The sequence below is a fragment of the Dermochelys coriacea genome, chromosome 27, assembly GCF_009764565.3.
Source record: "Dermochelys coriacea isolate rDerCor1 chromosome 27, rDerCor1.pri.v4, whole genome shotgun sequence".
NCBI lineage: Eukaryota > Metazoa > Chordata > Testudines > Dermochelyidae > Dermochelys > Dermochelys coriacea.
The window spans coordinates 10,706,901-10,722,462 of NC_050094.1; the positions used below are offsets into that span (position 1 = coordinate 10,706,901).

A 15,562-nucleotide genomic window follows, 5' to 3' on the forward strand; every position below is an offset into this window, starting at 1 on the left:
TTCCATGTGTCCCATCCCATAGGTGACACAGAGGCCCCCTGAGTTTGAGCCACTGGACCCAGGGATTGGGTTAGCCAGGAGCTCTTCCAAAGTGGAGCTATAATCCTTGTCTTCCCACACCTGCTGCGAAGAGTCCCCATGTAGACACACCTCTGGGCCATCTGCCAGGCCTTTACCTTCCACCTGCCGCCACCTCAGGCGACACATACATAACTACATGGACTCAGCTAAACAGCCAGATCCTCCTATCTTCCCTGATTTCTTTTGGGAAGGCAGGGACACAGCTCTCCAGATCACCCACATTGCTGCAGACTGCCCTGGGGTGCCTGAGGGTACCCCCAGATCCTTCCTATTATTTCAGGGTGCAGGGGGGAGCCCATTTAGGGAATAGCCCTCCTCCCCTTTTCTCTCTCCCCCTCCCCCATTGCTGACTGCAGAAGAGACAGTTTGATGGGGGGGAGGGGGAGAAGGAATCCCCCTAGGTCCCTCCATTATTTCTGTCCGGTGGGTGCAGGGGAGGATCCTGATTTTTGCTACAAGCCCCCCTCATTATTGCAAGGCTGTTGGGGTGGGGGAAGGTTCTCTAGTATTGCGGGGTGGAGGGAACCCAGTTGCGGGGGGACTCTTAGTGCAGGCTGCCCTGGGGTGGGAATTCTCCCTAGATGGTCTAGTAGAGACGGGAGACCAGCCCCCCAGGACTGCACCCCCCGCTACACCCTTCCTACAGCTCCCAGGGGGCGCGGCTCTGCTTCCCCCCCCCCTCCCGCGGTGCATGGGGCGGAGCGGCCCGGCCGAGCTCTCTGTGCAGCGGGATGCAGCGGCCCGAGGCCCGGCCACGTCAGCACCCCGAGGGGGCTGCCCCGGGGGGCGGAGGCGGCGGGGACCGGGCAGCTGCAGCAGCCGCCGCGGGAGCCATGGACCCCACGAGGCTGCTGGTAGGGGGGCGCTGCGGGGAAGGGGGCGCGGGCGGCTCCCCTGCCCCGGGGACGGGGGGCGCCGCCGCGATGCCAACTCGCCAACTTCCCGGCCGCCGGGCAAAACTTTCTGCGCTGGGAGCTCCGGGGCCAGAGCCGGGGGATGCGCGGGGAAGAGCCAGCGGGGTGCAGGGGGCGTCTCCGGTGGGGGGAGTCCCAGAAGGCAGAGCCCATGGGGCCGAAGAGATGGGGGGACAGCGCTGGGGGGAAGGGGCCGTGCCAGGGGGCTGGAGGGGAGCCTACTGCAGCAGCTGTTCTCAGTGGGCGGCCGGGGCTCAGATAGTTCTGGGGCCAGGCCCCATGTGAATCATCCCAGTCCGGGTTCTGGGGCCAGGCCCCTCTCTCAGCTCTGGTTCTGGTGCCAGTGGGGTGATCAAACAGCAAGTGTGAAAAATCGGGACAAGGGGTGTTGGATAAAAGGCGCCTGTATAGGAAAAAGACCCCAAAATCGGGACATCTGGTCACCCTAGGTGCCAGGTCCCTGTGAACCGTCCCAGTCTGGGTTCTGGGGCCAGGCCCCTCTCTCAGCTCTGGTTCTGGGGCCAGGTCCCTGTGAACCGTCCCAGTCTGGGTTCTGGGGCCAGGCCCCTCTCTCAGCTCTGGTTCTGGGGCCAGGTCCCTGTGAACCGTCCCAGTCCGGGTTCTGGGGCCAGGCCACTCTCTCAGCTCTGGTTCTGGGGCCAGGACCCTGTGAACCGTCCCAGTTCAGGTTCTGGGGCCAGGCCCCTCTCTCAGCTCTGGTTCTGGGGCCAGGTCCCTGTGAACCATCTCAACCCAGGTTCTGGGGCAGGCCCATCTCAGTCCTCTCGGCCCAGGTTCTGTGGTACACTTGGACTTGGACTCTGGAGCAGTCAGTGCATGACAGAACTTGGGTTTGGATGGACCCTTTCGCAGACCACCCTTAGCCCTCAAATCCCCTCTGGCCCTGGGACTGGGGATCCGGCGTGGAGCGGGGCCTTTGGGTTCACAGGGATGGACGTGAATCAGAACAAGGCCAGGCGCAGAGAGTGCTAGGCTCTCTGTGCGCTTCCACTGGGAGAAAGCAGTGCTGTGGCCCCAGTTCAGCCTCAAGGAGTCATGCGGGGGGGGGAGGGAGGGGGACAACAGGGAGAGGCGTTGCAGACCCAGTCCTGAGGCATGGGAGGTACCTGGGTTCTGGACACACCGTGGGGGCTGCTGGATGCAGCCTCTGGCTTCACGTTGTCCTTGTGTCAGTTTCAGGAGCCTTCCCTCTACACAGTCAAGGCCATATTCATCTTGGACAATGATGGACAGCGACTCTTAGCCAAGGTAAATGCCACCCACCTGCCTGAGAAGAAAACCCTAACCCCAGGTCTCTGGCCTCCCAGTGAGGTGGGGAAGATGCTCCTATGGGGCGAGCAGCATCCACAGCGTCTGGGGCATCATGGCTTTATGGAGGCCGCTGCCCCCATGGCAGTTCTAGACAAGGTTAACTTCTAAAAGCATTCCAGGCTGCTGCAAAAGAGGAGATGTATAAAGCTACCTGGGCAAAAGTTACATCCTTGGCCATATGGGCCAGCATAGAGGGCACCTGTCAGGACTCCTGGGTTCTATTCTAGGCACTGTGTGGCCTTAGGCAAGTCATTTCACCTCTCCGTGCCTCAGTTTCTCCCATCTATAAAATGGGGGTGATGACACTCGCCCTGCTCTCAGAAGCTCTTTGCTAATTCTAGCTGGGTAGCATGCTAAAGCACAGATCCAGTTGCAGGATTGGGTCCTGTGATTATAATGTTCCCATGCTCATCTCCCAGCACCTGGAAGATTGCCACTGACCTGGGCCAGGAGACCTCCTCAAAACACACTTCCTCCATAAGGCCTGTGTGCCCTGTAGGTACTTGCTAGATAAGGCAGCAACCTAATGAGCCTACAAGGCCTATAAGACAATAGCTTAGCAGCTAACCCTAGATTGTAAGTTACCACAAGAGAGAATGCTGCTGTAATGACTGAACTGCTGACAGGTAACCACAAGATGCTAGTCTATAGCAGTTTGGGATATTTTACATTAGGAACATCAGCAGATGTCTGACCACAAGAATGCCATGGTAACTAATTGGCGGATATGCTAATGATCTTCAGTTAATCTGACTAGTAACCTATGGGAGAAGGGCACCCCAACAGTAGCAGGATGAGGAAATACAAACAAGGAAAAGGGGAGTATGCCTTAGGCATAGGGGTGTCATCAACCCGGCGTGTGTGCCTTGGAAGATGCCAGGTTGACAACCACTGGTGGTGATGATGATGGTGAGGAGGATGATTTACACTTTGGGTCCTTTTGCAAGGGATGGCGTGAGTATATGGACGTTCAGATGCACATTCTGAGTTGTCTCTATCTACCTTGCTGGGTTGGAGTGTTTGTAACTTTGCTAACCATGTTAACAAAACTATTGCAAATTCAAAAGTGTGAGTGTGAGCATTGCAGTTGCACACATCGCGGTTCCCAACTAAACTTTAATTTTAATAATACTGGGCGTGATCTTGGGATAAGAACCTACTAAACCTCATAGTGTAATCAATGTAATTAATACACAATCAATAGATCAGGCAACACCTATATACAGTTAAGTGTTAACACACACACACACAAAAATCATGGAACTAACGTGACAGGAAGGAAACAAAACCCATCAGTCACTTGCTTTGCTGTATCCATTCCTCCCAGCCTTTGTCTGTTCAATTATGAGCCTTGTCTTCGTAGCTGTCTGCAAGACACCTGCAATTTCCTCATTTTAACAGCATTTGCCGTTTTAAATGTTCGCCCCAGACGAATGGTATTTTCTGATACCTCCACTGAGTGGGCTGGGACTGCGTTATATACACTGGCTGGGTGTTGGGCTAGTTGATCTTTATAATTTCTTGCATCTATGATTGTTATGGAAGCTCCTGGGGTAATGATTGCAACTTCTGGATTATTATTACTGGTATCACAGTAGCATCTAAAAGCCCCAGTCATGGGTGAGGAGCCCGGGGGGGCTAAGTGCTGGACAAGCACAGAACGAAAAAAACAATCCCTGCCCCAAAGAGCTTCCAATCTAAGTCTATGAGAGACAGACCAATGGAGGGAGCACATGGAAATAACACAGTACTGGTGGGCATGATGAGCAGCAATCTCATCACACCTATCCGATGTCCAGGTTTTGGGGGCACCACTTCTCTAGGCAAGTTTTAAGGAAAAAATTTGAAGAGGGACAATGAAGTGGCCTTGACTTGCTGAGATAAACAATGATCCCAAATCTATTTAAGCAACGATTTCCCAGCCACTCCAAACTGTTCTTTAACATGCCTGTCAGTATAGATAGCCTTTCTGGGGTCTCTGTCCATGATTGGTTCTATCTAGCCAAGCTCTCCTTCCTTTTTCTGCCTGTCCCATGGATGCTCTAACTCCTTTGTTCCCATCTCCTGCAGTACTACGACGACACCTTTCCATCCACAAAAGAACAGAAGACCTTTGAGAGGAGCGTTTTCAATAAAACCCACAGAACTGATAGTAAGTAGCTGAGTTTTGGGAAGGGGAGCAGAAGATGGAGAGGAGGGTTTTCCTGTATATTCCTTCAGGCCACTGGCTGTTTATATTGCTGGGTTATATGAAGTTTGCCAGCAGTTGTGCATCCCTTGGGTTGTGTGATAACATCTTTCTCCCACCGGCATTGCAGTCCAGGGAGGGGTCATAATATTGACGATAACACTGTGGAGGCGATCATCTCAAATCACTCCAAAGAAATAGCACAAGGATGCTGGCAAGGCCTGTACAACATCTCAGGTCCGCACACACCCGCTGGCCCAGGAGGTTGACAAGCGGAGCTTGCAACACCTGAAATGAGGTCTTTCACTCAGCCCTGTGCCGTTTACGACACTGCGTCCAAGGGTGGGTAGGAAGCTGTAAGAAGTGGAGAGGCTTTAGGAATCCCAGACTGCACTGGGGCCATCATAGTCACATGCTGGCAAATCAGAACCAGCATTGCCATGCTGGGCACACTGGGCTGTTGATGGCGAAAGGAGGCGATCAGGAACTTTAAGCATTTGATGGCCCTCCCATGGTGTGGATGCTCCACCTGTTGCCCTGCCATAGGGGTGAGGCGAGGTTTCCCGTCCCATCTCCCGTCTGGACGGCCTGTTCTTGCATTACAGAGATCTGTGCTCAGCAACGGCCTAACGCTGCCCCCCTCTTCTCCTTCCCTCCCATTGTGTCAGGTGAGATCGCCTTTCTGGAGGGGCTGACCATTGTCTATAAAAGCAGCATTGACCTCTTTTTCTACGTGGTGGGGAGTTCCCAGGAAAATGAGGTAACTCCCTGGGGCCCACTCCTCCCATAGGATAACTGAGCAGTGGGCCCGCTCCATGCTGGGAGTTTCTTCTCTTTCTCCACTCACCCTGTCGTGTGGGAGAGAGGCGCTCCGTTCCCACTCACCAGGCCCCGCACACAGACAGCCCTTCACGTCCTCAGGCCCCGCCCCAGCTCCGTCTGCTCTTGCTCTGCCCCACAGGGGTTTGAGGAGGGATTTGTCTCCTCTTCCCTGATGTGCCCAGGGTTCCGATGCATGAGCATGTTCCTAGGAGACCCGTGGATGCTGCAGTCATGGCTTTCTGTCCAGCTGCCAGTAGTAGGATTGGTGTCCGTCAGGCACCCTGAACCCAGGGGCTGCTGGCAGAGCAAGCATGGGGGGGAGGTTCCTGTGGGCAGGAAGGCAGCTCTGCACCGTGTTGACCCATGTCTCCTTCTCCTTTAGCTGATGCTAGTGGCAGTTCTCACCTGTCTCTTCGACTCCCTCAATCACATGTTACGGTGAGTATGTGGCCACGGCCAGCGCTCCCGATCCCATCTAGCGAGATTGCCCAGGGACAGGCTCCAGGGTCCCAAACTGGCTCTAATAACATCAGCGCTTGAGCCTTGCCCCAGACCCTTCCACTCAAGAGTCTCAAAGCCCTTTACCCACATGAAGGAATCAAGCCTCATAGCCTGAAAGCCTGGGGTGCAGTGCCTAACGCACCCTGGGCGCTAGCAGAATATCCTAATAGCAGCCCTCTGTGGGGTGGCTGCTGTGCTCTCCATTTTACAGATGGGGAAACTGAGGCGCAGAGCAGGAAAGTGACTCACCCAAGGTCACCCAGAGACTCAGTGGCGATGCCCAGGAGTCCTGACTCCTATTTCATGCTGTAACCACTAGATTGCACCTGCTCTTGTGGCTGGAAGGGAACCCAGGAGTCCTGGCTCCCAGCTGATTGCTCTCAGCACGAGACTCCCGTATGCTAGGCATGCCGTAGAGCTGGAGACCGGTTCCCGCTGCAGGGCCTCGGAATGAGATAGCGGGTGTCACCCTTCCCCTGCACATGAGGGCCTCTGGCAGCTGGCATTACTCGGGTGGGAGTGGGGGGAGGTCTCTGCAGCTGTGTTGGGACTCAGAGCTCCGGAGCAGCGCCAGGTCTGGGGGCTGGTTGTACAGAGCATCCCAAGCTCTCACCAGCTCATACTGTCTTGCCCTCAGGAAGAATGTGGAGAAGCGCTCCCTGCTGGACAACCTGGATGGGGTGTTCCTTGTGGTGGATGAGATCGTCGACGGGGGGTGAGGTGCCGTGTGCAGTTGCTCTCTGGGGCTTCGCTTGGAGCTGGGGTGGGGAAGAGAGGGAGAGGGCAGACGGGCTTCCCAGTACAGTGCTGGGTGTGGGACGGCTGCTGGCTCGGGGTGGGAACCTTCTGTCTCTGTAACCCAAAGCCTTTACCATCTGGTGGCTGTTAAAGGCCAACGTGAACTGAGTTTGGCAAGTCTCAGTCCCGACCCCAGTGGATCAACCACAGCTACCGTCAGCATTAGCCGACCCATTTGTCAGCCAAGTACTGAATAGGCCAAGACAACGGAATTTCACTCCCACTGCTAACACCACGACCCGGTTCTTACATCGCGCACCTTGCTATCCATAGATCTCAAAGCGCTTTGCAAAAGAGAGTAGTATCACCAACCCCATTTTACAGATGGGGAAAGTGACCTGCCTATGGCCACTCATCAGGCCAGGGCCAGAGCTGGGAATTGAACCCACATCTCCTGAGTCCCAGTCCAGTGCCCTATCAGAGCTAAGGTTTGCTGGTGGGGAGGGGGGAAAAGCTTGCCCTGCTAGGGCCTATGCTGTACCCATTCCTGGGGCAAGGAGAGGGGGTCAGTTTCCATGGTTGTCCATCTGGCCCCTTGCCTCAGCTCAGAACTCATGTCCCATTTTATGGCAACGGGGAGTAATTGCACCATGAAAGCGCCCGTAAGAGAGCTGTGATCTGACTGGAAAATCCCATTTCTCCCCCTGGTCGTAGCGTGATTCTGGAGAGCGATCCTCAACAAGTGATCCAAAAGGTGAACTTCAGGGTGAGTGCTTCCCGCTGCTCCCCTTCACTTCTCTGCCCTTCGAGCCCTCTGCTCTAATCTCCCTCTTTAACTCTCTCCACCCCAGACGGTCTCGGAGCCTGCGGCATACGGGTTTGTTCTCTTTGATTACATCGCCAGTAACTCAGGGCAGAGTGAATCCGTGCCTGCCAACGGCGGCAAATAGGCAGCAGCCAGCTGGGAAGCAGGTGTGAGGTCACTTCTTTCTAAGCATGTCTCACGTGGCCCTGCTACATGGCCATGGGGAGCTCTGGTGGGCTAGCTGGGTAGGTCACACCCTCTTCTGCATGCCATGGGTGACTTTGGAGTGGCAGTCAGGCTTGGAGAGATTCTGTTTTCATTAGTAATTATTATTCATTGTCAGTTTCTGCCTCCATCCAAAAATCTTTAACAAACAAAACTGGCACGCAGGGAGTGGGAAGGGACTAATTTTCACACGGATCCGGCACCCAACTGCTCCCATTTCATAGAATCATAGCATATCGGGGTTGGAAGGGACCTCAGGGGGTCATCTAGTCCAACCCCCTGCTCAAAGCAGGGCGAATCCCCAACTAAATCATCCCAGCCAGGGCTTTGTCAAGCCTGACCTTAAAAACCTCAAAGGATGGAGATTCCCTAGGTAATGCATTCCAGTGCTTCACTACCCTCCTAGGCACCTAAACAGAGCTCCTGGGCTCTGAGCACTTTTTAAAATGTTCCCAGTAGGACACTATGCTCTCATAGAGAACTAGAGTCTCCCGCTGCCTTCAAGTGTATCCGACAGGTATGATTATGGAATATTAACAATGGCATCTGATTTTTATCAACAAACCTATTGCAAATCTCAACTATTGCTAGATTTTGACAAACTAGCAAGGAGTATCCACGTTTATTTCCTGCCAGGACGGAGTTTGTTGGTAAAAATATTGTAAAAAATAAACATCTGAAATAAACATCTATCGCTTTCAAAATGGATTGAAGCTAATTGGATCGTTCCAAGCCTGGAGTAGCCGTGTGTGCTTGCTTCTGGGGTTGTCTCATTTGAACACTGGTCTCAAGGAGAGATCTAAATCACAGTCTGAGCAACGCTAATAGAGTGAGAATTTTGCTGTCTGCTAAGGAGTTTTTGGCAATAGCAATTTGTACTGAGGTTGTACAAAGTTCGTGTCAAGGCGTAGCTGGGTCCCCAATCTTGTGGGGTTACAGTGTAACAACTCTGCCCATGACACGATTATCTGGTCATTACCAGCTTCTGACATGGTTATCCTGCTGTGGAGGTTGGATGATCTAACTGAGTAGGTGTAATCAAATTAACCAGTCGTCCTGCCTCCCAGGCTTCTGGCCGGGAGGATATCCCAGCGCACATTGCACGGGCAGTCCTGTGCACCAACAGCTAAGGCATTATGGGATAGCCAACAGAGTTTCCCAGCATGCACTGTTGTATGGTAGGGGTGGAAAACCCGGCATGGTTGACACAGGGCACCCTGGGAAAATGGTGTTCTGTGAACACACTGAGTCAGGTTAGCTGTGTGCTGTCTGCTGGGCACGTCCAGAGCTACGCTTGCCATGCTTGTACCAAGGCCTAAGAGAAGCAGAACAATCCCAAGCAAGACTTGCCTCTTCCACAGCAGCTGATCTGTGCTGATGTAATATGAGCCCAGAGCTGCCCGGGCATGTCATTAGCCAGAGCGGAGGCAGTTGTTCTATTTGAGAACACAGTAAACAAATACAGCGGACACGCCAGCCGCATTGGCGTTTCCTAATCCAGCTCCCCCCAAGATTGTTGGAAACAGCTGTGACGGGAGGCACTGCTATCTCCGGTGCGCTCTGTGTTTGCGTAACACAAGCCCTGGGCCGATAGCAGCGTGGCCACAGGCAGCTGGGAAGGAGAATGACATTCCACCGCCGTGATGTCATCCCAAGGGGCTCTAGGGGGCTGAGCAGTGGGTTGCAGGGCAGCGTGGACAGCTGAGCGAGCCTTCATCCTGGGTTCTCTTGCACTGCGCATGTGTGTGGGCCAGTGAGAATAACCATCGTAATGTCGTGCCCGGCTCCGTCTGAGGATCCCAAAGTGCTTCATCTCATAAAACTCCCATAAGGCAGAGGAGGGCTCTGCCAGATTCACTCCTCCCATGGCTGAAATGCAGCCACCTCTGGGGTGGAACGTGGCAGCTGTTTTACCAACTGCCCAGCACAACAGGAAGTGAAGCTGGTTTCATACAGATGAACCTACAGAGGGAATTTAGATGGGCAGGATGCGATCAACTGACTGGGAGCATGGTCAAGACATTGGGGTTAATGCCCCTAAGTGCCTACGGGTCTTTAATGCTGGCAAACAGTCATAATGACCTCAGGTTTGTGTGTCGCCCCAAATCTGCCCTCCAGAGAACAGCTCACCCTAGCCTCAGGCATTGGCTTTAGGGGCTTGCTAAGGAACGAGGCAACCAAGTCCCTATAAGTGCTTTTGGAAAATCTCACCAGGTGTTTCATGCAGGGTCCTCCATCCAAGGGCTGAGCCAGCCTGCATCCACCTAGCTTCCTTGTAGTGCTGGGATCCCAAAGCAGGTGGCGTGGCTGTAGGTGAAGGTGCACGCAGACGAGCTAGCGCCCGTGGGGAGTGGTGCAGAGACACAGCACCCTAGCAGTGGCTGAAAGCAGGTGCCAAGCAGGGCCTTGCCCCGGTGGGATTCCCCATCACGTCTAGTGAAGGGGAGCTTGCCCTCCAGCCTGCGTGATCTCTCCCCCCACCCCCACGCATGCAGTCCAGGACCAAGCTGCACCTACACAGAATGGCCAGGCCACCCGCATGCACTATCTCCGAGCCACGGCTGCCAGCCTGCACCTCCCGCCAAGCCAAGGCGAGAGGCTGCAGCTCAGAAAGGCGCAGCCTGGGGAGAGCCAGGGAAGCCGCAGGTTGGTTTCTGCGCCTCCCTTCGGGCCGACCCGGGTTAGCTCCCACTCTGTCTCCTGGCCATCATCCCCTGCACCATGAACACACTATAAATTATCCGAGCTCCTCTGATCTGCTCCCCCCATGTACCCTGTCTGATCCAGCACCCCAGCCCTGCACTTGCTCCCATTCCCTTCCCCCCCCATCCATCTGCCTCCTTAAACCTCCCTGTCCTTTCCCTTCCTTTAGGTGGACGACAGCCCTCTGTCTGAGCAAAGCGTCGCCCAGGTAAGGGTCCCAGGACTCCTCTTTCCTCTCTGGGGGCTGGTGTGGGAGGGCAGCACCTGGGCTGTGGAGGAAGCCTGGTGAAGTGGCCTGCCCCTGGGGCACCAGCGTGAAGGAGATGGACATCATGCGCTGCAGGGATCAGCTCTTGGGCACACTATGCTAGCCATTGGGAGCACCCAAGCAAGGCTGTGTGATACAAGGAGGAGTAGTGGGTATTCTATAGTCCCAGTCCCTGGGGGCACACAGCCCCTTGGAGGGGTTCTTCTACCCCTGAGGCTGTCCGCACAGATGGGTTGGTCAGAATCGCCCCCCCCCCCCGGACCTGTAGCATCAGTACAGCACCTTCCAACATTGGGAGCTGTCAGCCTTTAAATCACCAGGTCCCACTCACAACAGTGTGTCAATATCCCTTTCCGTGGCCAAGGAAGCTTCAGAGCCCCCCCGGGATGTGTATCTTTATCCCCATTAATGACCTTGTGGCACAGAGAGGTGAAGTGAATTGGCCAAGTTCACACCGCGTGTCAAACGCAGGAGAGGGAACTCACCAGTCCTGATTTATAATCTTCTGCTCTAACCCCAACCTCCCTCTCTAGAATAGAACCCAGGTGTCCTGACTCCCAATCACTAGACCACACTCCCCTTCCCAAGCCAAGCACAGAACCCAGGGGTCCTGACTCCTAGTTTCCCCTGCTCTCACCACAAGGCATCACTCGGGGGAAGGTCGGGAAAAGCTTGGAATAGAAATGTGCTATGCCTGGAACTCACGTGCCTCTAGCAGGCTTTGCTCTGCTGGGTCCAGCCTTGTAACAACGTGCCTGAGTGCCCACAGCAGGTTCGAGATTCATCAGACCAAGCCCCCAGCTCCACCTGGTTCCTCAGGATGGGGCAAGGTGTGTGGGTAGCTTGAAGACAGGACGTCCCTCTCTGGGCAGGTTCCTTACATCCCATGCTGGGCGGTTCTCCAGGCGGCTGGAAAGGCAGGGTCTGTGTGGGGAGTATCAGCAGGAACCTTGCAGTGCCCCTCACGCACTCTCTCCTTGCAGGTCTTTCTGTCTAGACTAATCCTGTCAGCATGAGCCCTGCGGCCGAGTCCCCGTCTAACCCAGCACTAACCACCTTCTCACACCAGGCAGAGTAAGTGACTCCCGCAGCTGGGGCCCATCTCTGCACATATCTCTGTTGCCTGTGGCTGCAGCACCCATGTCACTTCACTTAACCCCTTCCTTCCCTCCCCTCCAAAGAACCAGCTGGAAAAAACCTCCTTGCCCTGGTGTCTGCTCTGTATCCACGGTGCAGCCAATGCGTGCCGCCGCCTGCTGTACCCACTCACCTCTGTGCATGGCTGGCATCATACCTCTCCTAGGGAACTGCCTCTCTCTTCTGTCCTAACTCCCCTCACCCCAGGTGGTTTAGCATGTTTCCACTCATAGACATGCCCAGCTCTGCAAATCGCCGGGTGGTCAGGATGGCTGGATGGAGAAACCCATTTGAGATTGAGGGTGGGGTGGCTAAAAACGACATTAAACCGCGACTATAGTTGCCCGGGTTCTTTGACAATACATGGTCACCTGTTGTAACGGTCCCAACCACCGGATTCCCTTTGCTGGCTGCCAAACACACACAATGTGGTATAAAGAAAAGGAGTACTTTTGGCACCTTAGAGACTAACAAATTTATTAGTCTCTAAGTTGCCCCAAGTACTCCTTTTCTTTTTGCGAATACAGACTAACACATCTGCTACTCTGAACACTGTGGTATGTAATTGGCATGTGTATCCAGGGTGATCACAGCTTGGAGTGCCCAGTCAGGTGGATGGGTCTAAAGCCAGTTCCCATCAGCACTGATGTCTTTGCTGCTTGGAAAAATCTACCCCCTACGTTGGATCAGGAACTATATTTGGTGGACAGGTGCAAGACCTGGTTTTAAACATCAGTTCCAGCCAGCATTTCCCCTGAGCTGCGATATGCAGACCCTGATGTGAAGGCCTCCTGGATCCAAGGATGTTCAAACCAGGGGTTCTTTTTAGGATCCAACTCTAGCCCCAGCAAATTCTGTTGATGAGGTGACACCTGCTGATCGGTGCTTAGGGTCCAGGATGCCAATTGAGGCTAAAACGGGGTTCCCAGACATACCGAATCCCTGGAATGGAGTTTGCTGGCTCGGGTAGAGCCCTCTTCAGCTGGAGGGAGGGTCGCTGAGACGTGGAGAGAAGTGCCTTCCCCCATGACATTGCAAAACTGCTGCATCTTCCTGAGTGTCTGAGCCCAGAGAGCAGCCTGAGGGCTTGTGAGAACAAGGGGAATCTATGGCTGTCGGGTCTCTGGGACTTGAGTCCCTGTTTCCTTCAGGGATGGAGGGAGCTATAGAAATATACAGGCAAAAGGAGCTTACTCACCCCCTTGTCTGGAGTCCTTGCTACAGCCGGTGCCACTCCTGCTGTATCGAAGAGGCACATCTGCCATCTAGTGGCTGTTTGGGGAAAATCGGGATGCAAACCACCCTGCTTGTCTCATGGAGACACATCAGAAATCTCCCTCTTGAATGGGGCAGGTTTATGTTGGCACTAAATGGGTCTCCTGGTGCCCGTGAAGGAGTCCTGCTGAGTTCATATGGAGTCGTAATCCGTTTGCAGAATCCCTGAGGCTATGGGGCTTAATGTCTCTCTGTTTTTCTTCTCCTTTCCCTCCCCCCACTTCCTTAATAGGTTCTGCAATCTGCCAAAGAGCAAATTAAATGGTCCTTATTAAAGTGAACGTCCCAGAGGAGAGCGCTTGGATCCTCCCGATTGGATGGGTCTGAACCGCGACGGCAAATGATTCCTCTCCTTATTCGATTAGCCGTTTGCAAATTGGCATGAAAAGACTGATAAAAGCTTTGAGGTAGGATGCAAGATGGCTGACATGGGCCGCGCCTCCTGGGGGAACTCCAGCCTTCCACGGACACTGGTTTAAACCTGGTCTCAGTGCCATGAAATTCTCTGCATGCTAAAGGGGAGGGTTGGGGTTGGGAGAATTGACTGGTTAAGAGACCAAATTCTGCTCCTTAAACCAGTGTAAATGTGGAGTGACATCAATGGGGTTAGTTCAGGTGTAACTGAGAGCAGAACCTGGCCCAAGATCCATAAAGAACTCCAGAACTCCTCAGGAATGAATAGGAGGATGGATCATTTGTATTTACACCACCTAAAGCGCTGCGTGAGAGTCAATTAGAATTTGTTTGGCACGAGCAGAGCCAGAACATATCATAGTTGAATCTTCAGTTTCACCAGTAAAGAGCTGGCTGCTTCTTTTGCGGGGCTGTCACTAGTGCCTGCACCCTTGTTGATCGATGCAGCGAGCCAATGCTTGCTTGCTTCTCAGTGAGGGTTGAGCCCTACAGACACCGCCTGAGACTTTCAAAACCATAGGAAGGGATTTGCTTGCCCTTTTCTCATTCAAACAACTGGGGCTTGGGCATCTAGGTTGCCCTAGGCTCTTTGGAATATCTCAGCCACGTCCAAAATCTCTTCCGCTGTCTCCCAAAGCAACCAGTGCTTTGATCCCTTTTGGGGATGGCCAGGCCTGTGCAGAGGGTCAGCGTGAAGTAAGTGGCTCTGTCACGTCCTCTCACGTGCAGGGTGGGGATGAGTGCACAGGAATCATTGTCACCCTGTCAGAGTAAGATTCAAAACATCCCAATGACGAGCACTAATAACACCCCCCCAAAAAAAATCCTCTTACAAGGTGCTTTTCATCAGTAGATCTCAAAGCACTTTACAAAGGAGATCAGGTCATTATACAGATGGGGAAACTGAGGCACAGAGCGGAGCAGTGACTTGCCCAAGGTCATCTAGTAGGCCAGTGGCAGAGCTCGGAATAGAATCCAGGTCTCCTGAGTCCCAATCCAGTACTCCAGCCACTAGGCAGCACTGCCTCCCTCGTGCAGTTTTGGCTGTTGTTAATTTTGTAAAAACAATCCTGTTGCAAATAGTTGTTGGCTCAAACATCATTAAAGGATCCAGCTATGGGAAAAATCCTATTTCCAGAGCGATCATTTCCTTCCCTTTAACACCCCAGATTATCAATAGCAAGAAAAAAATGAAAATCGAATGAAGGAGAATTGGCTAGCTGTGTGATACTTACCTCATCGAGAGCTTGGTACATTTCAGTCCACTTCTGTAAACTGGGCATGCCCAGCTTCTTTTATGATCAACAAATAAAGTTTTATAGCACATGGGTCATTTTTCCCGATTGGTCTCTCCTGTCTGTAATGCACGTGGGTGCCTGCGTGCTCCTATTACTGTACCATGCAGAATTAAGACTGTCACTTTTTCCATTACAGGGCTTGATTTTTTGAGGGGTTTATAATTCATCCATTAAAATCACTTCGGATGCAGGCACAGCATCAGCCTGGGACGTGTCTATTTTTGTTAAATGTTTTTCCTTCGGTGGCAGCCGCGCTCCCGAGGAGCCTACATTTGTTATCTTTGCAGTGAACTTCTGCACCCTGCGGCTTCATACCATGGCTTTGAGGGGGCTGAAATATTTATTTTACTTTGGGACAGCAGATTTGTTTCATGGCCTAGTGTACATGAAAAACGGTCCAGTCTGCCTTCAGCCCGCATGGCTGCTGCGTGTGTTCTCACATCACGGTAGGACCAGGCGTCTCTCTGAGAAAAGGGAATGGCGGGTGATTTTTCATCAGGAGCTGCTAGAAGCAGCTCGGATCAAATGGATAAGTGTGCTAGGGTGACCAGATAGCAACTGTGAAAAAACAGGACAAGGGCTGGGGTGTAATAGGCACCTATATAAGAAAAAAATCCCAAAAAACAGGACTGTCCCTATAAAAATGGAACATCTGGTCACTCTAAAGTGTGCGGAGGACTATCTTTTCACATCTTGCTCTTTAGCGGGGGCAGGAAACATGTCTGGAGTGGACCCAGGGTGACAGAATGGATTAATGCAGCACGGCCACATGGCCGGGGGAAGGTTCCAAACTGGGTGACCAGATAGCAAGTGTGAAAAATTGGGACAGGAAGGAGGGGTAACAGAGTCCTATATAAGACA

At 53.3% G+C, this 15,562-nt stretch overlaps 1 protein-coding gene across 6 annotated transcripts; it reads left to right on the forward strand.

Annotated features, from left to right (window-relative positions):
• The first annotated feature begins 692 nt into the window (after window positions 1-692).
• COPZ2 (COPI coat complex subunit zeta 2) lies at window positions 693-14,735 on the forward strand. Of its 6 annotated transcripts, none has more exons than XR_006277307.1 (10): window positions 693-935; window positions 2,196-2,264; window positions 4,398-4,479; window positions 5,184-5,275; window positions 5,720-5,775; window positions 6,476-6,553; window positions 7,291-7,342; window positions 7,428-7,548; window positions 10,479-10,517; window positions 13,222-14,735. XR_006277307.1 is itself a non-coding variant. In XM_038385994.2 (10 exons), exons 1-10 carry the CDS (start codon window positions 813-815, stop codon window positions 13,262-13,264), a joined length of 666 nt encoding a protein of 221 aa, XP_038241922.1. In that variant the 5' UTR covers window positions 752-812; the 3' UTR covers window positions 13,265-14,735. The 6 variants fall into 6 exon arrangements, 3 of the variants coding, with proteins under 3 accessions (XP_038241922.1, XP_038241921.1, XP_038241920.1); XM_038385994.2 differs by having other exon boundaries at window positions 752-935; window positions 2,190-2,264; window positions 7,428-7,453; XR_006277306.1 differs by having other exon boundaries at window positions 753-935; window positions 2,190-2,264.
• The last annotated feature ends 827 nt before the right edge of the window (window positions 14,736-15,562 follow it).

Excerpts from the sequence above, each read along its gene's own strand:
- COPZ2 (XM_038385994.2), top strand. The coding sequence starts at position 813 with ATGCAGCGGCCCGAGGCCCGGCCACGTCAGCACCCCGAGGGGGCTGCC. Across the intron at positions 5,776-6,475 it reads TCCCTCAATCACATGTTACG|GAAGAATGTGGAGAAGCGCT; the intron begins GTGAGTATGTGG and ends TCTTGCCCTCAG. Across the intron at positions 10,518-13,221 it reads CTGAGCAAAGCGTCGCCCAG|GTTCTGCAATCTGCCAAAGA; the intron begins GTAAGGGTCCCA and ends CTTCCTTAATAG.